Below are 22,865 nucleotides of genomic sequence, written 5' to 3'. Positions count from 1 at the left end.
GTGTTTGTGTATCTGTCTCCTAGTGTCTCCAAGCAGTAGCACGGAAGCCCAAATACCCCCCTTTCTCCTCACCACACACACACACACACTCAGTGTTCATACACACACACACACACACACACACACACACACACACACACACACACACACACACACACACACACACACACACACACACACACACACACACACACACACACACACACACTCACACACACACACACACACACACACACACACACACACACACTCACTGTGTTCATACACACACACACACACACACACACACACACAGCCCCAGAATGCTGCAGTATACCACCGTTGGCAGCAAACCGTCTGGATAACTGTAAGACGTAACAAACACATGTTGTTGTTGCTTTGGCTCTGGACTCCAGCACTTTGAAATGATACAATGACTATGAGGTTAAATATGCATTTTACATCCATATCAAGTAAACGTTCAGAAATTACAGCCCTTTTTCTACATAGTCCCCTCATTTTAGGGGACCAAAAGTATTGGGACAAATTCACTTATATGTGTGTTAATTATTTGGTCCCATACTGAGAAAGTTACAGACGCCCAAATATCATACCTCCAAGAGGTTAGCATCCTCTCACCATTACAATAACAGGGGAGGTCAGCATTATATATCATACCTCCAAGACATGCTAACCTCTCACCATTACAATAACAGGAGAGGTCAGCATTATATATCATACCTCCAAGACATGCTAACCTCTCACCATTACAATAACAGGGGAGGTCAGCATTATATATCATACCTCCAAGACATGCTAACCTCTTACCATTACAATAACAGGGGAGGTCAGACTTTTTTCTGGGGGGGTATGATATTTGTGAGTCTGTAATTCTCTCACTCATCATTATTCACGATTCATTCAGGATTATCCGTAACCATGGTAGCATCCACATTAATATACAAGGCTTTAGGACCTTATATTCTAATTTACCCTGAAATTGTCTCCAAAATCACCCATTACATTATTTACCATTCATTTTTATCTGACACAAAATAATCTGAAACAACCAAAACAAACAGCAAATGCTTCCAACAAGTATATAGAGTCACAAGCTTGACGTAGTCACTGCATGCTATGAATATGGGAACAAATACTACACTTTTTACTACTTCAATACAGATATAAGTGAATTTGTCCCAATACTGTTGGTCCCCTAGAATGGGGGGAAACGTACAAAAACTTAATCCGATATGGATGAAAATACCATCAAATTAAAGATGACAGTCTGCAATTTAACCTAAAAGTCATTGTATCATTTCAAATCCAAACCAACAAGAAATGTGTCACTGTCCCAATACTTTGGCAGCTCACTGTATGTAGAGGAGAACCATTATGGAGTTGGACAGGAATGGACGTGTAGTGTACAGGGATGGACGTGTAGTGTACAGGGATGGACGTGTAGTGTACAGGGATGGACGTGTAGTGTATAGGGATGGACGTGTAGTGTACAGGGATGGTAGTGTACAGGGATGGAAGTGTAGTGTATAGGGATGGACGTGTAGTGTATAGGGATGGAAGTGTAGTGTACAGGGATGGAAGTGTAGTGTACAGGGATGGACGTGTAGTGTATAGGGATGGAAGTGTAGTGTATAGGGATGGACGTGTAGTGTACAGGGATGGTAGTGTAGTGTACAGGGATGGAAGTGTAGTGTACAGGGATGGTAGTGTAGTGTACAGGGATGGAAGTGTAGTGTACAGGGATGGTAGTGTAGTGTACAGGGATGGACGTGTAGTGTACAGGGATGGAAGTGTAGTGTACAGGGATGGAAGTGTAGTGTACAGGGATGGTAGTGTAGTGTATAGGGATGGAAGTGTACAGGGATGGTAGTGTACAGGGATGGTAGTGTAGTGTACAGGGATGGTAGTGTACAGGGATGGTAGTGTAGTGTATAGGGATGGAAGTGTAGTGTATAGGGATGGAAGTGTAGTGTATAGGGATGGAAGTGTAGTGTACAGGGATGGAAGTGTAGTGTATAGGGATGGAAGTGTAGTGTATAGGGATGGTAGTGTAGTGTATAGGGATGGAAGTGTACAGGGATGGTAGTGTAGTGTACAGGGATGGTAGTGTACAGGGATGGTAGTGTAGTGTATAGGGATGGAAGTGTAGTGTATAGGGATGGAAGTGTAGTGTATAGGGATGGTAGTGTAGTGTATAGGGATGGTAGTGTAGTGTATAGGGATGGAAGTGTACAGGGATGGTAGTGTAGTGTATAGGGATGGTAGTGTAGTGTATAGGGATGGAAGTGTAGTGTATAGGGATGGTAGTGTAGTGTATAGGGATGGTAGTGTAGTGTATAGGGATGGAAGTGTACAGGGATGGTAGTGTAGTGTACAGGGATGGTAGTGTACAGGGATGGTAGTGTAGTGTACAGGGATGGAAGTGTAGTGTATAGGGATGGAAGTGTAGTGTACAGGGATGGAAGTGTAGTGTATAGGGATGGAAGTGTAGTGTATAGGGATGGAAGTGTAGTGTATAGGGATGGTAGTGTAGTGTACAGGGATGGTAGTGTAGTGTATAGGGATGGAAGTGTACAGGGATGGTAGTGTACAGGGATGGTAGTGTAGTGTACAGGGATGGTAGTGTACAGGGATGGTAGTGTAGTGTATAGGGATGGAAGTGTAGTGTATAGGGATGGAAGTGTAGTGTACAGGGATGGAAGTGTAGTGTATAGGGATGGAAGTGTAGTGTATAGGGATGGTAGTGTAGTGTACAGGGATGGTAGTGTAGTGTATAGGGATGGAAGTGTACAGGGATGGTAGTGTACAGGGATGGTAGTGTAGTGTACAGGGATGGTAGTGTACAGGGATGGTAGTGTACAGGGATGGTAGTGTAGTGTACAGGGATGGTAGTGTACAGGGATGGTAGTGTACAGGGATGGTAGTGTAGTGTATAGGGATGGAAGTGTACAGGGATGGTAGTGTACAGGGATGGTAGTGTAGTGTACAGGGATGGTAGTGTACAGGGATGGAAGTGTAGTGTACAGGGATGGAAGTGTAGTGTATAGGGATGGACGTGTAGTGTATAGGGATGGAAGTGTAGTGTACAGGGATGGAAGTGTAGTGTACAGGGATGGACGTGTAGTGTATAGGGATGGAAGTGTAGTGTATAGGGATGGACGTGTAGTGTACAGGGATGGTAGTGTAGTGTACAGGGATGGAAGTGTAGTGTACAGGGATGGTAGTGTAGTGTACAGGGATGGAAGTGTAGTGTACAGGGATGGTAGTGTAGTGTACAGGGATGGACGTGTAGTGTACAGGGATGGAAGTGTAGTGTACAGGGATGGAAGTGTAGTGTACAGGGATGGTAGTGTAGTGTATAGGGATGGAAGTGTACAGGGATGGTAGTGTACAGGGATGGTAGTGTAGTGTACAGGGATGGTAGTGTACAGGGATGGTAGTGTAGTGTATAGGGATGGAAGTGTAGTGTATAGGGATGGAAGTGTAGTGTATAGGGATGGAAGTGTAGTGTACAGGGATGGAAGTGTAGTGTATAGGGATGGAAGTGTAGTGTATAGGGATGGTAGTGTAGTGTATAGGGATGGTAGTGTAGTGTATAGGGATGGAAGTGTACAGGGATGGTAGTGTAGTGTACAGGGATGGTAGTGTACAGGGATGGTAGTGTAGTGTATAGGGATGGAAGTGTAGTGTATAGGGATGGAAGTGTACAGGGATGGTAGTGTAGTGTATAGGGATGGAAGTGTAGTGTATAGGGATGGTAGTGTAGTGTATAGGGATGGTAGTGTAGTGTATAGGGATGGAAGTGTACAGGGATGGTAGTGTAGTGTACAGGGATGGTAGTGTACAGGGATGGTAGTGTAGTGTACAGGGATGGAAGTGTAGTGTATAGGGATGGAAGTGTAGTGTACAGGGATGGAAGTGTAGTGTATAGGGATGGAAGTGTAGTGTATAGGGATGGTAGTGTAGTGTACAGGGATGGTAGTGTAGTGTATAGGGATGGAAGTGTACAGGGATGGTAGTGTACAGGGATGGTAGTGTAGTGTACAGGGATGGTAGTGTACAGGGATGGTAGTGTAGTGTATAGGGATGGAAGTGTAGTGTATAGGGATGGAAGTGTAGTGTACAGGGATGGAAGTGTAGTGTATAGGGATGGAAGTGTAGTGTATAGGGATGGTAGTGTAGTGTACAGGGATGGTAGTGTAGTGTATAGGGATGGAAGTGTACAGGGATGGTAGTGTACAGGGATGGTAGTGTAGTGTACAGGGATGGTAGTGTACAGGGATGGTAGTGTACAGGGATGGTAGTGTAGTGTACAGGGATGGTAGTGTACAGGGATGGTAGTGTACAGGGATGGTAGTGTAGTGTATAGGGATGGAAGTGTACAGGGATGGTAGTGTACAGGGATGGTAGTGTAGTGTACAGGGATGGTAGTGTACAGGGATGGTAGTGTAGTGTATAGGGATGGAAGTGTAGTGTATAGGGATGGAAGTGTAGTGTACAGGGATGGAAGTGTAGTGTATAGGGATGGAAGTGTAGTGTACAGGGATGGAAGTGTAGTGTACAGGGATGGAAGTGTAGTGTACAGGGATGGAAGTGTAGTGTACAGGGATGGAAGTGTAGTGTATAGGGATGGAAGTGTAGTGTATAGGGATGGAAGTGTAGTGTACAGGGATGGTAGTGTAGTGTGTAGTGTGGTACTGTAGTGTAGAGTGTATGTAGTATGTATGTAGTAGTGTGTAGTGTGTGTAGGGTGGTAGTGTACAGCATGGTAGTGTAGTGTACAGCGTGGTAGTGTATAGTGTAGTAGTGTAGAGTGTGTAGGGTGGTAGTGTACAGCGTGGTAGTGTATAGTGTAGTAGTGTAGAGTGTGTAGGGTGGTAGTGTACAGCGTGGTAGTGTATAGTGTAGTAGTGTAGAGTGTGTAGGGTGGTAGTGTACAGCGTGGTAGTGTAGTGTACAGCGTGGTAGAGTAGTGTTTAGTGTGGTAGTGTAGAGGGTGTACGGGGGTAGTGTACAGCGTGGTAGTGTAGTGTACAGCGTGGTAGAGTAGTGTATAGTGTGGTAGTGTAGAGGGTGTAGGGTGGTAGTGTACAACATGGTAGTGTATAGTGTAGAGTGTGTAGGTTGGTAGTGTAAAGCGTGGTAGAGTAGTGTATAGTGTGGTAGTGTAGAGGGTGTAGGGGGGGTAAATAGGGTACTCACAGTCGAGCCAGAGCCTCATTCTTCTGGAACAGCAGTTCAGGGAGCTGAGTGAGACGGTTCCTGTTCAGACGACTGTTCAGAAGGACAGAACACATTAGAAACCAGACCCACACCATTACAGTATAGCTTTCTATCTAACAGGAAGACTGTCTCCCCTGTGTCTGTGTGTGTCTGTGTGTCTGTGTGTGTGTGTGTGTGTGTGTGTGCTCTCACAGTCTCTCCAGTTCCTTCAGATCATCAAATGCTCCTCTCTCAATGTTGCTAATCTGGTTCTCCATCAGGTGACTGAAGAGAATGAGAGAAGGATGGAGGAAGAGAGAGGGAGGAAGGATGAAGAGAGAGGGAGGTAGGATGAAGAGAGAGGGGGGATGGAGGAAGAGAGAGGGAGGAAGGAAGGATGGAGGAAGAGAGAGGGAGGATGGAGGAAGGAAGGATGGAGGAAGAAAGAGGGAGGAAGGAGGGATGGAGGAAGAGAGAGGGAGGATGGAGGAAGAAAGAGGGAGGAAGGAGGGATGGAGGAAGAGAGGGGGGATGGAGGAAGAGAGAGGGAGGAAGGATGAAGAGAGAGGGAGGAAGGATGAAGAGGGAGGAAGGAAGGAGGAAGAGAGAGGGAGGACGGATGAAGAGAGATTGAGGAAGGATGAAGAGAGAGGGAGGAAGGATGAAGAGAGAGGGAGGAAGGATGAAGAGAGAGGGAGGAAGGATGAAGAGAGAGGGAGGAAGGATGAAGAGAGAGGGAGGAAGAAGGAAGAGAGATTGCGGAAGGATGAAGAGAGAGGGAGGAAGGATGAAGAGAGAGGGAGGAAGGATGAAGAGAGAGGGAGGATGGAGGAAGAGAGAGGGAGGATGGAGGAAGAGAGGGAGGGAGGAAGGATGGAGAGAGAGGGAGGAAGGATGGAGGAAGAGGGAGGAAGGATGAAGAGAGAGGGAGGAAGAGAGATGGAGGAAGGATGAAGAGAGATGGAGGAAGGATGAAGAGAGAGGGAGGGAGGAAGGATGAAGAGGGAGGAAGGATGGAGGAAGAGAGAGGGAGGAAGGATGAAGAGAGAGGGAGGAAGGATGAAGAGAGAGGGAGGAAGAGAGATGGAGGAAGTATGAAGAGAGAGGAAGGATGAAGAGAGAGGGAGGATGGAGGAAGAGAGAGGGAGGGAGGAAGGATGAAGAAAGAGGGAGGAAGGATGAAGAGAGAGGGAGGATGGAGGAAGAGAGAGGGAGGGAGGAAGGATGAAGAAAGAGGAAGGATGAAGAGAGAGGGAGGATGGAGGAAGAGAGAGGGAGGGAGGAAGGATGAAGAGGGAGGAAGGATGGAGGAAGAGAGATGGAGGAAGGATGAAGAGAGAGGGAAGGATGAAGAGAGAGGGAGGAAGAGAGATGGAGGAAGTATGAAGAGAGAGGGAGGAAGGAGGAAGAGAGAGGGAGGGAGGAAGGATGAAGAAAGAGGGAGGACGGATGAAGAGAGAGGGAGGATGGAGGAAGAGAGAGGGAGGATGGAGGAAGAGAGAGGGAGGAAGGAAGGATGAAGAGAGAGGGAGGAAGGATGAAGAGAGAGGGAGGAAGGATGAAGAGGTAGAAGAAAAAAGACTGTATTTTAGGGATCTCAACACAGCGCAGAAAACAACATGTTAACGTGACATATAACTTCTGTCTGCTGTCTGCTGTCTGCTGTCTGCTGTCTGCACGGGGCAATACTTGATACGTTATCTTCCTGACAGCATTCAGTCTGACATCAACTGTCTGGGCAGACACAGGGGCAGACACAGGGGCAGGCACAGGGGCAGGCACAGGGGCAGGCACAGGGGCAGGGGCAGGGGCAGGCACAGACACAGACGACACAGGGACAGACACAGGGGCAGACACAGGGGCAGACACAGGGGCAGGCACAGGGGCAGACACAGGGGCAGGCACAGGGGCAGACACAGGGGCAGACACAGGGGCAGACACAGGGGCAGGGACAGGGACAGGGACAGGGACAGGGACAGGGACAGGCACAGGTGCAGGGACAGGGACAGGCACAGGTGCAGGCACAGGGACAGGGGCAGGGACAGGGACAGGGACAGGCACAGGGGCAGGGACAGGCACAGGGACAGGCACAGGGGCAGACACAGGGGCAGGGACAGGGACAGGCACAGGGGCAGGGACAGGCACAGGGACAGGCACAGGGGAAGACACAGGGGCAGGGACAGGCACAGGGACAGGCACAGGGCAGGGACAGGCACAGGGGCAGACACAGGGGCAGACACAGGCGCAGACACAGGCGCAGACACAGGGACAGACACAGGGACAGACACAGGGACAGACACAGGGACAGACACAGGGACAGACACAGGGACAGGACGGTAACTAACCCAAGGAGATGTTATTAGTAACTATTAGTTTCAAGTTGAGGATTTTAACCCACTATTACACACACACACACACCCGTGTTCAGCCAACCTTGTGGGGACACACAATTCAGTCCCATTCAAAATCCTATTTTCCCTAACACTTACCCTAACCCTAACCTTAACCTAATTCTAACCCTAAACCCCATAGAAATAGCATTTGACCTCGTGGGGACCAACAAAATGTCCCAGTTGGTCAAATAGTTGTTTGTTTTCTATTCTGGTCCCCGCAAAATTAGTTAAACACGCACACACACGCACGCACACGATGACACACACACACACACACACACACACACGATAACACACACACACACAGGCGTCCATCACTGTCAGACAGACAACAGTGTATGTCGAAAACAGTGTCAGTCTAACACAGCAACCTGAGACAACCAATCCCCTTCCTTCCCTGGGGTATTGTACTTCCACCCAGCTCCACGGTATCTGGAAGAGCAGATGGGAGGCCTGTGTGTTCTGTTGGTAGAGTCAGTCAGTTGCTTTACCAGCAGTGTAATAAACACAATGTGTACTATAACCTCTGTATTAAAGCTGAGATCTGCAGAAGGTGAAACAGCGCCACTGGTCACATTAGTTATAGTTTGTGGTTTGTTTATGAGTGGAAGGAGAGGAGCATCCAGCGGCATGGTCAAACCATATCCTAATGTATAGTCTGCTGTTGTTGCAGGTAGCCTAGCGGTTAAGAGCAATGGGCCAGTAACCAAGAAGGTCACAGGTTCAAATCCCCGAGCCAACTAATTGAAAAATCAGTCTATGTGCCCTTGTACAAGGCACTTACCCCTAATTGCTCCTGTAACTGACTGTAAGTCTCTCTGGATCAGGGACTCTGCTAAATGACTCACTAACTGTAAGTCTCTCTGGATCAGAGCGTCTGCTAAATGACTCACTAACTGTAAGTCTCTGGATCAGAGCGTCTGCTAAATGACTCACTAACTGTAAGTCTCTCTGGATCAGAGCGTCTGCTAAATGACTCACTAACTGTAAGTCTCTCTGGTTCAGAGCGTCTGCTAAATGACTCACTAACTGTAAGTCTCTCTGGATCAGAGTGTCTGCTAAATGACTCACTAACTGTAAGTCTCTCTGGATCAGAGTGTCTGCTAAATGACTCACTAACTGTAAGTCTCTCTGGATCAGAGCGTCTGCTAAATGACTCACTAACTGTAAGTCTCTGGATCAGAGCGTCTGCTAAATGACTCACTAACTGTAAGTCTCTCTGGATCAGAGCGTCTGCTAAATGACTCACTAACTGTAAGTCTCTCTGGATCAGAGCGTCTGCTAAATGACTCACTAACTGTAAGTCTCTCTGGATCAGAGCGTCTGCTAAATGACTCACTAACTGTAAGTCTCTCTGGATCAGAGCGTCTGCTAAATGACTCACTAACTGTAAGTCTCTCTGGATCAGAGCATCTGCTAAATGACTCACTAACTGTAAGTCTCTCTGGATCAGAGCGTCTGCTAAATGACTCACTAACTGTAAGTCTCTCTGGATCAGAGTGTCTGCTAAATGACTCACTAACTGTAAGTCTCTCTGGATCAGAGCGTCTGCTAAATGACTCACTAACTGTAAGTCTCTCTGGATCAGAGCGTCTGCTAAATGACTCCCTACTGTAAGTCTCTCTGGATCAGAGCGTCTGCTAAATGACTCACTAACTGTAAGTCTCTCTGGATCAGAGTTTCTGCTAAATGACTAAAATGTTAAATGCAATATCACAAATGGACGTGGCCAACCCCACTACGGATTCCAGATTTAAGTTACGTTCCACCGTTCAGAACCGCAAAATGCAAATACAAATCCATAATAAAGTTCTGAACCGGTTCAAAACACAAAAAAGTGAAGGTCCTCACTTTTCCTTTTTCAACCCGGGAAATCAAAGTCGTTTTTACATTTAGCTCATTAAATGACTACACTGTGGTAAAATCACTACACTGTGGATAGAGCAGCTTTCTATGGACCTGGAAAGCTAGTTGTTTAAACTTTAGATGCTTGATGGACACACAAGTGTAGGCCACGAGATCCGACTGATATTTTGCAGTTGGGGAGCGAGAGAGTGGGGGGTTGGCTTGAAGCACTGGGCATCATGATACGTTTCAAGTTTCTAATGTCACGTGCACAAGTACAGTGAAACGCCCTTCCTGCATGCACTTTCCCAACCGTGCAGTCATCAATATGATGTGTATTATAATGTGTTCAGGACATTAGTAGTAGACCTGTCATTACTTCACCGGAAAGTATTCAGGACCCTTCACATTTTGTTACGTTACAGCCTTAAGAACAACCATCTCTGCAGCCCTCCACCAATCAGGCCTTTATGGTAAAGGCACATGACAGCCTGCTTGGAGTTTGTCAAAAGGCACCTAAAGGACTCCCAGACCATGAGAAACAAGATTCTCTGGTCTGATGAAACCAAGATGGAACTTTTTGGCTGGAATGCAAAGCGTCAAGTCTGGAGGAAACCTGGCACCATCCCTACGGTGAAGCATTGTGGTGGCAGCATCCTGCTGTGGGGATGTTTTTCAGCGGCAGGGACTGGAAGACTAGTCAGGATTGAGGGGAAGATGAACAGAGCAAAGAACAGAGAGATCTTTGATGAAAACCTGCTACAGAGCGCTCAGGACCTCAGACTGGGGCGAAGGTTGACCTTCCAACAGGACAACAACCCTAAGCACACAACCAAGACAATGCAGGAGTGGCTTCAGGACAATTCTCTGAATGTCTTTGTGTGGCCGAGCCAGAGCCCGGACTTGAACCCGATCTAACATCTCTGGAGAGACCTGAAAATAGCTGTCCAGCGACGCTCCCCATCCAACCTGACAGAGCCTGAGAGGATCTGCAGAGAAGAATCGGATAAACTCCCCAAACACAGGTGTGCCAAGCTGAAAGAAAGTCATTAACCGGTTCTCATGCTTTTAAAAGAATGGTTCTGTTCCGGACCACTAGAGATCCCCTTTGCTCCAGGTTCTGTTTCCGTTCCTTGAAAAATGTCATTATTTTCCGGTTCTGTTCCTTGAACCAGTTCCAACTCCTGGTAATAGTAATATTGAGTGTAGTAAGCCCTCACTGGAAATAAATAAAACATATTTTCAAAACTACTTGCACACAGAACACCCAGCTGGTGATATTCCTGAGTAGAACAATCCCTCTACACCAGACGGACAACATTACCTACATCCTTCATTCTTATACATTTCAAAGCAATAAAATGCCAACAAATCTTAGTGTAGTGAAGGATGGGACTTACAGAACTCTGAGGTGTTTGAGGCCAGAGAAGTCTGTCTTGCTGATGGTCGTCAGGTTGTTCCCATTTAGATCACTGGATGAGAGGAAGAAAACACACAGAATATTAGCAAACATGTTGGTCATAAACACATTCCCACTATAAACACATTCACACTATATCAACACATTCACACTATATCAACACATTCACACTATATCAACACATTCACACTATATAAACACATTCACACTATATAAACACATTCACACTATATCAACACATTCACACTATATAAACACATTCACACTATATAAACACATTCACACTATATCAACACATTCACACTATATAAACACATTCACACTATATCAACACATTCACACTATATCAACACATTCACACTATATAAAACACATTCACACTATATCAACCCATTCCCACTATATCAACCCATTCCCACTATATCAACCCATTCACACTATATCAACACATTCACACTATATAAACACATTCACACTATATAAACCCATTCACACTATATAAACCCATTCACACTATATAAACCCATTCACACTATATCAACACATTCACACTATATCAACACATTCACACTATATAAACACATTCACACTATATCAACACATTCACACTATATCAACCCATTCACACTATATCAACCCATTCACACTATATCAACACATTCCCACTATATCAACACATTCACACTATATCAACACATTCACACTATATCAACACATTCACACTATATCAACACATTCACACTATATCAACACATTCACACTATATCAACACATTCACACTATATCAACACATTCACACTATATCAACACGTTCACACTATATCAACACATTCACACTATATCAACACATTCACACCAAATAAACACATTCACACTATATGTGCATTCGGGAAAGTATTCAGACCCTTTAACCTTTCTCCACATTGTTACACTTCAGCATTATTCTAAAATGGATTAAATCGCCCCCCGTCCCTTATCAATCTACACACAACACCCTATAATGACAAATAAAAAACTTTTTTTGTAAACATTTTTTTTAGAAATGCTTGCAAATTTAAAATAAAATAAAAACAGAAATACCTTATTTACATAAGTATTCAGACCATTTGCTATGAGACTCGAAATTGAGCTCAGGTGCATCCTGTTTCCATTGATCATCCTTGAGATGTTTCTACAACTTTATTGGAGTCCACCTGTGGTAAATTCTGTTGATCGGACATGATTTGGAAAGGCACACGCACCTGTCTATATATGGTCCCACAGTTGACAGTGCACGTCAGAGCAAAAACCAAGCAATGAGGCCAAACATTTAAAAATTCAGTTGTTTCCGAAATCGGATTGTGTCAAGCCACAAATCTGGGGAAGCGTACCAAAACATTTCTGCAGCATTGAAGGTTCCCAAGAACACAGTGGCATCCATCATTCTTAAACAGAAGAAGTTTGGAACCACCAAGATTCTTCCTAGAGCTGGCCACCCGGCCAAACTGAGCAATCGGAGGAGAAGGGCCTTGGTCAGGGAGGTGACCAAGAACCCAATGGTCACTCTGACAGAGCTCCAAAGTTCCTCTGTGGAGATGGGAGAACCTTCCAGAAGGACAACTATCTCTGCATCACTCCACCAATCAGACATTTATGGTAGATTGGCCAGACAGAAGCCACTCCTCAGTAAAAGGCACATGACAGCCTGCTTGGAGTTTGCCAAAAGGCACCAAAAGGACACTCAGACCATGAGAAACAAGATTCTCTGGTCTGATGAAACCAAGATTGAACTCATTGGCCTGAATGCCAAGCGTCATGTTTGAAGGAAACATGGCACTATCCCTCGTGTGAAGCATGGTTGTGGCACTCCCCAAAACTCCCCAAATACAGGTGTGCCAAGCTTGTAGCGTCACACCCAAGAATACCTAAGGCTATAATCGCTGGCAGACGTGCTTCAATGAAGTAATGAGCAAAGAATCTGAATATTTACGTAAATGTGATAAAAAAATTTCGCAAACATTTCAAAAAAACTGTTTTTGCTTTGTCATTATGGAGGGGAAAAAACGATTTAATCCATTTTAGAATAAAGCTGGAACGTAACAAAATGTGGAAAAAGTCAAGGGGTCTGAATACTTTCCGAATGTATTGTAAATACAATAATACTATACTCCATCTCCTTTATCTGGGACTGGCCTTAGCTACAGGTAGAGCAGACTGGTTTCATCGACAGTTCAGAATACATGACAGAAGTCAGTCTCTCTCTCTCCTAGCTGTCTCAATCGCTCTCCTTCCCTCCCTCTCTCATTCACACAGACACAGGTGCTGTGTGACAGGGGAGCTGCAAATTTGTTGGTGTTGTCTTGCCTGGGACTACAACGTCTCTTTCAAACACCCACACAGTGTCCTCAGAGCAGCAGCCCACAGAGGTTCTGATTGGATGCAGCAGGTGGTCAACCAATCACAGGGTGGTTTTATTAAACCACAGCAGGTTGACTGGCACAAAACAGGAATGAACAGCTCCTCTACAGAGGACAATCTGCTTGCGTCCCAAATGGCACCACTTTTGACTACAGCTCTGGTCAAAAGTAGTGCACTATATAGGGAATAGGGTTCCATAGGGCTCTGGTCAAAAGTAGTGCACTATATAGGGAATAGGGTTCCATAGGGCTCTGGTCAAAAGTAGTGCACTATATAGGGAATAGGGCTCTGGTCAAAAGTAGTGCACTATATAGGGAATAGGGCTCTGGTCAAAAGTAGTGCACTATATAGGGAATAGGGCTCTGGTCAAAAGTAGTGCACTATATAGGGAATAGGGCCCTGGTCTGAAGTAGTGCACTATATAGGGAATAGGGCTCTGGTCAAAAGTAGTGCTCTGTATAGGGAATAGGGAGCCATTTGGGACACATCTTCTGTTCTCAGTCTGATAACAGAGTGTCCGACACAAAGCTAGAACGATAATAACCAAATGAAAAGCCTTCGTAGGATGAGGTGTGTTTTGTAAGCATCTGTGGCTATGTCATCACGAATAACCTGACAGCGTGATCTCAACATAACGTCTCTGAGAGTATGAGGAATCCAATGTGAGAAAACACAGAGAATCCTGGTTAAACCAGACTGAATGCTATTCTCACCACTGTTCTACTTCATGGTGAGCTGCAGTGTTCAGTCTGAGAGAACCTTAGCTTGCTATCAAACATCCTTGGTTATTGATCAACCAGGTCGCTCAACAGCCACTGAAATTCGACATCCGTCCAGGTCCCCAGGATGTCGGGAGATGCCTTCAAAACCCGCCACTAGGGGCAACGCTGAGCTCTATTACCACCAGTAGGCTTGGATTTTGCTGGGGCATTTTGGACAGGGATGGCGGATGGGCGGAAGCCACGAGCTCCAGCTCAAGAGGGTTGAATACTCAATCCCTGTACAAGGTACTTGTTATTTATTGTTTTGTTTTAACCCAAAACCTGAACCCTTACCTTAACCATTCAGAATGAATGCCTAAACTTAACCTTCAAAATGTTTGGTTTATGGACAAATGTCGGGATTCTGCAATGAGTCTGTGAGCGTGCTGGTCACAAGAAAGAGCCGTCAATTTCGGATGTTTGAAAAGGTCCTTTAGGACGTCGATACTTAACCGTTTGAGTTGTTTCTGTTTTAACCCTGTAACCAAATAAAATCACATTTTATTCGTCACACACACATGGTTAGCAGATGTTAACGCGAGTGTAGCGAAATGCTTCTAGTTTAGACAGTGCAGTAATATCTAACAAGTAATCTAACAATTCCCCAACTACTACCTAATACACAAAAATCTAAAGGGGTGAATGAGAATACGTACATATAAGTAAGATTTCCTGGGGTAACAATGTAAGAACATTACATAAAAAAACTAAATACTGCATTGTTTCCTAAGATCTCGAAGCGAGGCAACCATCTCCACTCGGAATTAATGGGTGAAATATCAACCTTCATCCGTTTACGGCAAAGTCTGAAGTGAAACTATGAGATTAGGTTGCAGGCAGGGCTGTGAGAGCTTGTCTTATAGACAGGGTTATTATATTTTGGAAATTCTTCCGCAACCCCATTTTCAAATCAGTCGCGACCCCAAGTTTGGGAACCGCTGCTTTACAATATGACCTCATTGTCTTTGGTTGAATTGACAGCCAGATAGAAGATGATGTCACCTTTCCCACAGGGCTCTGTGGTGAGAGCCTGTCAGACGGTGTGTGTGGGGTATCAGGTTGCTGTACTACAGTAAAGAGTGAGGTAGAGGATGACCTTGTCTGTCCCAAAGAGCAGTATAACGTACGTGTGTGTGTGTGTGTGTGTGTGTGTGTGTGTGTGTGTGTGTGTGTGTGTGTGTGTGTGTGTGTGTGTGTGTGTGTGTGTGTGTGTGTGTGTGTGTGTGTGTGTGTGTGTGTGTGTGTGAGAGAGAGAGAGAGAGAGAGAGACACACACAGTGGTTTCGGTGTGTGATCTTGACCCAGACTTCACCCATGGAGCAGTGAGAGAAATGATGAACGGTTTGAGAGAAAGAGAGAGAGATGTGGAATTACAGGGGGTCTATAATCCCTCTCGTGATGTGTGTGAAATTGCTCTGACAGTGAGTGGACCTAGGCACCAGAAGAAGGTTGTGTTTGACCTATATACTGTACATGTACACACACAATGTTCTCTTCCTAGTGTTTCAGAGAGCAACTCCTACATCATCCCTAAGAAGAGACACTTGTAATTGTGTCCCTGTTACAAACAAGGAGGCTGTATTTACAACTGAAATCACTGCTGTGGTTTGGCAGGTTTACGTGACTGGAACATAAGCTTGGAGAAGAGTCTTAGCTAACAGGGTCGTGAACAGAAAGAGAGCGAGAGCGAGTAGGTCCTAATGACGTCGAGAGAGAGAACGAGAGATGAAGGATAGGAGGGGGAGATGAACACACACACACACACACACACACACCTTGTGTGCTGATGAGGTGTGGATAATTGGGTTTTGTGGAGCATGGAGAGGTCAGGGGTCAGGGAAGCCTGAAGTAGAGAGACACTCCACCAGGCAAAGGCTTGTTACAGCAGAACGCGTCTTACACAGGGCAACACACACAGTACACACACTGACACATTCATCCTTCCAGCCACCTGCACACTCTCTCTCCCTCACACACACACACCAAATTGCTCCGCAATAGCAGCTTCAGTGGGCAGTCAAGCAGCACAAGTTCCACTCAAGTTCCCCCTTATTAGCTGGCCTATGAAAGGAAAGGCCACAGAGAGAGAGAGATAGACCGATGAAAAGAGAGAGAGAGAGATAGACCGATGAAAAGAGAGAGAGAGAGATAGACCGATGAAAAGAGAGAGATAGAGAGAGCCAGAGAGCGAGAGAGCGAGAGAGCGAAACAGAGAGAGAAACGGAGAGAAACAAAGAAACAGAGAGAAACAGAGAGAGAGAGAGAGAAACAGAGAGAGAGAGAGAGAAACAGAGAGAGAGAGAGAGAAACAGAGAGAGAGAGAGAGAGAGAGAGAGAGAGAGAGAGAGAGAGAGAAACAGAGAGAGAGAGAGAGAGAGAGAGAGAGAGAGAGAGAGAGAGAGAGAGAGAGAGAGAGAGAAACAGAGAAACAGAGAGAGAAACAGAGAAACAGAGAGAGAGAAACAGAGAGAGAGAAACAGAGAGAGAGAAACAGAGAGAGAAACAGAGAGAGAAACAGAGAGAGAGAAACAGAGAGAGAAACAGAGAGAGAGATAGACCGATGAAAAGAGAGAGAGAGAGAGCCAGAGAGCGAGAGAGCGAGAGAGCGAAACAGAGAGAGAAACAGAGAGAGAAACACAGAGAGAAACACAGAGAGAGAGATAGAGAGAAACAGAAAAACAGAGAGAGAGAGAGAGAGAGAGAAACAGAGAGAGAGAGAGAGAGAGAGACAGAGAAACAGAGAGAGAGAGAGACAGAGAAACAGAGAGAGAGAGAGAGAGAGAGAGAGAGAGAGAAACAGAGAGAGAGAGAGAGAGAGAAGAGAGAGAAACAGAGAGAGAGAGATGGAGAGAGACATATGGCATTATAAAATCACTGTACACAAACAACAAAATGTGAAGTTCAAATTGACAAAAAAAAAAAAACATTTCTTTCCACAGGGCCGTGGGGTGAGACAGGGATGCAGCTTGAGCACCACATACAGTTGAAGTTAGAAGTTTACATACACCTTAGCCAAATACATTTAAACTCAGTTTTTAACAATTCCTCACATCTAATCAGAGTAAAAAAGTTAGGATCACCACTTTATTTTAAGAACATGAAATGTCAGAATAATAGTAGAGAGAATTATTTCTTTCAGCTTTTGTTTCTTTCATCACATTCTCAGTGGGTCAGATGTTTACATACACTCAATTAGTATTTGGTAGCATTGCCTTTAAATTGTTTAACTTGGGTCAAACGTTTCAGGTAGCCTTCCACAAGCTTCCCACAATAAGTTGGGTGAATTTTGGCCCATTTCTCCTGACAGAGCTGGTGTAACTGAGTCAGGTTTGTAGGCCTCCTTGTTCGCACACGCTTTTTCAGTTCTGCACACAAATTTTCTATAGGATTGAGGTCAGGGGCTTTGTGATGGCCACTCCAATACCTTGACTTTGTTGTCCTTAAGCCATTTTGCCACCACTTTGGAAGTATGATTGGGGTCATTGTCCATTTGGAAGACACATTTGCGACCAAGGTTCAACTTCCTGTCTGATGTCTTGAGATGTTGCATAAATATACATATAATTTTCCTACCTCATGAAGCCATCTATTTTGTGAAGTGCACCAGTCCCTCCTGCAGCAAAGCACCCCCACAACATGATGCTGCCACCTCCGTGCTTGACGGCTGGGATGGTATTCTTCGGCTTGCAAGCCTGGCCCCTTTTTCCTCCAAACATAACGATGTTCATTATGGCCAAACAGTTCTATTTTTGTTTCATCAGACCAGAGAACATTTCTCCAAAAAGTAAGATCTTTGTCCTGATGTGCAGTTGCAAACCGTAGTCTGGCTATTTTTATGGCGGTGTTGGAGCAGTGGCTTCTTCCTTGCTGAGCGGCCTTTCAGGTTATGTCGATATAGGACTCATTTTACTGTGGTTATAGATACTATTGTACATGTTTCCTCCATCTTCACAAGGTTCTTTGCTGTTGTTCTGGGATTGATTTGCACTTTTTGCACAAAGTACGTTCATCTCTAGGAGACAGGATGCATCTCCTTCCTGAGCGGTATGAAGGCAGTTTGGTCCCATGGTGTTTATACAGTACTTGCATACTATTGTTTGTGCAGATGAACGTGGTACCTTCAGGTGTTTGGAAATTGCTCCAAAGGATGAACCAGACTTGTGAAGGCATACAATTTTGTTTCTGAGGTCTTGGCTGATTTCATTTGATTTTCCCATGATGTCAAGCAAAGAGGCACTGAGTTTGAAGGTAGGCCTTGAAATACATCCACAGGTACACCTCCAATTGACTCAAATGATATCAATTAGCTGATCAGAAGCTTTTAAAGCCATGACAATATTTTCTGGAATTTTCCAAGCTGTTTAAAGGCACAGTCAACTTAGTATATGTAAACTTCTGACCCGCTGGAATTGTGATACAGTAAAATATAAGTGAAATAATCTGTCTGTAAAGAATTGTTGGAAAAATGACTTGTGTCATGCACAAAGTAGATGCCCTAACCGACTTGCCAAAACTATAGTTAACAAGAAATTTGTGGAGTGGTTGAAAAACAAGTTTTAATGACTCTAACCTAAGTGTATGTAAACTTTCGACTTCAACTGTATCTATCAACAAATTGTCGAAGACACTAGAACAGTCTGCAGCATCCGTCCTCACCCTATTAGAATCTGAAGTCAAATGTCTACCGTTTGCTGATGATCTGGTGCTTCTGATCCCAACCAAGGAGGGCCTACAGCAGCACCTAGATCTTTTGTACATATTCTGTCAGACCTGGGCCCAGAAAGCAAATCTCATTAAGACAAAGAGCACACAAAAAAACTATACCTACTGTACCTCGGCCTAAACATCAGCGCCACGGGTAACTTTCACAAAGCTGTGAACGATCTGAGAGACGATCTGAGAGACAAGGCAAGAAGGGCCTTCTATGCCATCAAAAGGAACATATAATTCGACATCCCAATTAGGATCTGGCTAAAAATACTTGAATCAGTTATAGAACCCATTACCATTTATGGTTGTGAGGTCTGGGGTCCGCTTACCAACCACGAATTCACAAAACGTGACAAACACCAAATTGAGACTATGCATGCAGAATTCTGCAAAAACATCCTGTGTACAACGTAAAACACCAAATAATGCATGCAGAGAAGAATTAGACCGATACCCGCTAATTAAAAAATCCAGAAAAAGTTGTTAAATTCTGCAACCACCTAAAAAGAAGTGATTCCCAAACCTTCCATAACAAAGTCATCACCTACAGAGAGATGAACCTAGAGAAGAGTCCCCAAAGCAAGCTGGTCCTGGGGCGCTGTTCACAAACACAAACAGACCCCCAGGACAGCAACTCCATTAGACCCAACCAAATCATGAGAAAACTAAAAGATAATTACTGGACACATTGGAAAGAATCTACCAAAAAACAGAGGACTGGAATCTGTCTCGGGGAAGCTCGTCATCCTCACCCAGGTCTTGACCCGACTGCAGTTCGATGCAGCATTGTGAACAGTGTCCCATGGTGGCGGTGGGGTTATGGTGTGGGCAGGCATAAGCTACGGACAACAAACACAATTATATTTTATCGATGGCAATTTGAATTCACAGAGATACCGGGATGAGATCCTGAGGCCCATTGTCGTGCCATTCATCTGCCGTCATCACCTCATGTTTAAGCACGGCCCCATGTCGCAAGGATCTATACACCATGTCCCAGTTCTTCCATGGCTTTCATACCAGACGTCACCCATTGAGCATGTTTGGGATGCTCTGGATGAACGTGTATGACAGAGTGTTCCAGTTCAAGCCAATATCCAACAACTTCGCACAGCCATTGAATAGGAGTCGGACAACATTCCACAATCAACAGCCTGATCAACCCTATGTGAAGGAGATGTGTCGCGCTGCTTGAGGCAAATGGTGGTCACACCAGATACTGACTGGTTTTCAGATCCACGCCCCTACCCATTTTTTAAGGTATCTGTGACCAACAGATGCATATCTGTATTCCCAGTGATGTGAAATCCATAGATTAGGGCCTAATATGAACCTTGAAATTGTTGCATGTTGTGTTTACATTTTTGTTCAGTGTAAGTGCATTCTACAACAAACCCCCAAATACATTTGACAATAAATAGAATACCTGAATTCCTACCAAAATCCCTGAGCTCTATTATTTGTCCGTGCCAGTAAAATGTGCTACTATTCAGTCAATATCTGATGGATTTTTTAAATCCGGTTTCACGAGCGCCCAGATGCTAGATTGATTAGCGGATTAAAACGAGTTGTCTGCACTGATTGGCCACACATGGGTCCTCTGCAGTGTGTGTGCGTGGGTGCGTGTGTGTGTGCATGTGTATTACCATCATCAAGAGAAACACAATGAACTAACTGAGTTAATGTGTCATCTCTGTGGTTGTCTCTCCTTCAATGGTCTGTGATGTGTGTCAGATGCAACATGTCACAGCTGCTCCATGTAGTTCCAGTGTATTTAGGAGCAGCTGCATAATCATTCTGCTGTCAGCACACTGACTAAACACACACGATGATTACAAGAGACAGTAGAAATAGAGATCTGTCATACTTGAGTAAAAAAGTAAAGATACTTTAACAGAAAATGAAAAAAAGAAGTAAAAAAGTAAAAGTAAGTCACCCAGTAAAATACAACTTGAGTAAAAGTCTAAAAGTATTTGGTTTTAAATATACTTAAGTATCAAAATTAAATGTAATTGCTAAAATGTTTAAGTCTAAATCATTTCAAATTCCTTATATTAATCAAACCAGACGGGTCTATTTTATTATTATTTTTTTTTAATGGATAGCCAGAGGCACACTCCAACATTCAGACATAATTTACAAACGAAGCATCTGTATTTAATGAGTCTGTCAGATCAGAAGCAGTAGGTATGACCAGGGATGTTCTCTTGATAAGTGTGCAAATTGGACAATTTTCCTGTCCTGCTAAGCACAAAAAATATAACAAGTACTTTTGGGTGTCAGGGAAAATGTATGGAGTAAAAAGTACATTATTTTCTTTAGGAATGTAATAAGGTAAAAGTAAGTACATATACCCATAAAAACGACTTAAGTAGTACATTTTACTTAAGCACTTTACACCACAGGGATAGAGTGAGTGTCTAAGAAGTCATGTGACGGAGTGGAGCCAGAGGTATCAGCCCCCCCACGGCGACTCATCTCTGTCTAATCTATTTCCCTTTATTTCTCTTACCCCCTGCTAGCCGCCACCGCGCGCTAACCGCTAATCCACTCTTGGCCGGGTTGACTATACAGCGGCATCACACGGTGAAAACATCGGAAGCCATTAATTTTGAATGGAAGGAAAGCGAGAGAAGCAGAGTGGGCGGGGTACTGTTTGGTGAAGTAAGCATGGTTGAGGGAGCTGAACGGAGTGGGACTAAAGTTAGGGAAAGCTTAATTCTATGCAATTCCTCCGCGATATTGCGGCGCGAGTGACCAATCGAAGCTTACTATAGCTTCCACCCCCTACTGGATTGGCTTACAGCTGCTGTTGATATGTAGCACTACTTAGCATGCTTGCTAGCTTGTTAGCACCCACATGAGGGCGAAGCTAATGTGGCGAGGAGAGTTACCGCTGTATAGTTAACCTCGGCCATCACACTTGTTTAGCATCTCCGCCAACAGCCAGAGCAGACCAAAAAGCACATACTAACATCACTTCTAGCCCCTAAATGAACACCCAAACTCAAAAACACAAAAGCACATGTATGAACACACAGAGAGCCAAGTGTCTATACATCAGAATAACACAGACAGATAAATAAAAGACACATAGACATCTCAGAGTCACTACAGAAACATAGACACACACACACACACACACACACACACACACAGTGTGTGTTTTCCGTTCTGTTTTCCAGTGTGTGTTTTCCGTCTGGTGTGTGTGACCGCCGCCGGTGGCTCCAAGCCTTGCAGAGATTTGTTTTGGTTTAAACTTCCAGGAGCTGAACAGAGATCCCCATCTCTGATACCGAACACACACAAACAGGAGGGATTTATTTAAGTTTCCCATAGCGGAGCAGAACAGGAGTCCCAGTCTCAGCCTCAGAGTGGGGGTCCATGACCTTTGACCTCTTAATGACATGACAACAAGCTGGTGTCAAGACACACACTACAGGAAATTCCATTAGCTAGAGCCGACACTCTCTGTTAATAATACTGTAGACCTTAACAAAAGGTAGAGAAAAATGGTCCCACTTTATAGAAAATGTCCGAAAACCTACAGTAGACACAATGGGATAGTCCCACAGTAGACACATCGGGATAGTCCCACAGTAGACACGCCGGGAAAGTCCCACAGTAGACACGCCGGGATAGTCCCACAGTAGACACGCCGGGATAGTCCCACAGTAGACACGCCGGGATAGTCCCACAGTAGACACGCCGGGATAGTCCCACAGTAGACACGCCGGGATAGTCCCACGGTAGACACGCCGGGATAGTCCCACGGTAGACACGCCGGGATAGTCCCACGGTAGACACGCCGGGATAGTCCCACGGTAGACACGCCGGGATAGTCCCACGGTAGACACGCCGGGATAGTCCCACGGTAGACACGCCGGGACAGTCCCACGGTAGACACGCCGGCACAGTCCCACGGTAGACACGCCGGCACAGTCCCACGGTAGACACGCCGGCACAGTCCCACGGTAGACACGCCGACACAGTCCCACGGTAGACACGCCGGCACAGTCCCACGGTAGACACGCCGGGACAGTCCCACGGTAGACACGCCGGGACAGTCCCACGGTAGACACGCCGGGACAGTCCCACGGTAGACACGCCGGGACAGTCCCACGGTAGACACGCCGG

The 22,865-nt window shown here is 45.1% G+C and overlaps 1 protein-coding gene across 1 annotated transcript in view; it reads right to left on the bottom strand.

Moving 5' to 3' along the window:
* Positions 1-22,865, bottom strand: part of LOC129843036 (slit homolog 1 protein-like) — a 123,162-nt gene that overhangs the window by 94,849 nt on the left and 5,448 nt on the right. The window contains exons 2-4 of the mRNA XM_055911764.1: positions 10,841-10,912; positions 5,416-5,487; positions 5,203-5,274 (exon numbers count right to left, since the gene is read on the bottom strand). Of these exons, the coding sequence (XP_055767739.1) occupies positions 5,203-5,274; positions 5,416-5,487; positions 10,841-10,912 (216 nt within the window). The remainder of the gene's footprint in view (positions 1-5,202; positions 5,275-5,415; positions 5,488-10,840; positions 10,913-22,865) is intronic.

This window comes from Salvelinus fontinalis, unplaced genomic scaffold, assembly GCF_029448725.1.
Source record: "Salvelinus fontinalis isolate EN_2023a unplaced genomic scaffold, ASM2944872v1 scaffold_0090, whole genome shotgun sequence".
Taxonomy (NCBI): domain Eukaryota; kingdom Metazoa; phylum Chordata; class Actinopteri; order Salmoniformes; family Salmonidae; genus Salvelinus; species Salvelinus fontinalis.
The sequence above is the reverse complement of the archived record's forward strand: the minus strand, read 5'-3'. Positions and strand labels throughout refer to the sequence as shown.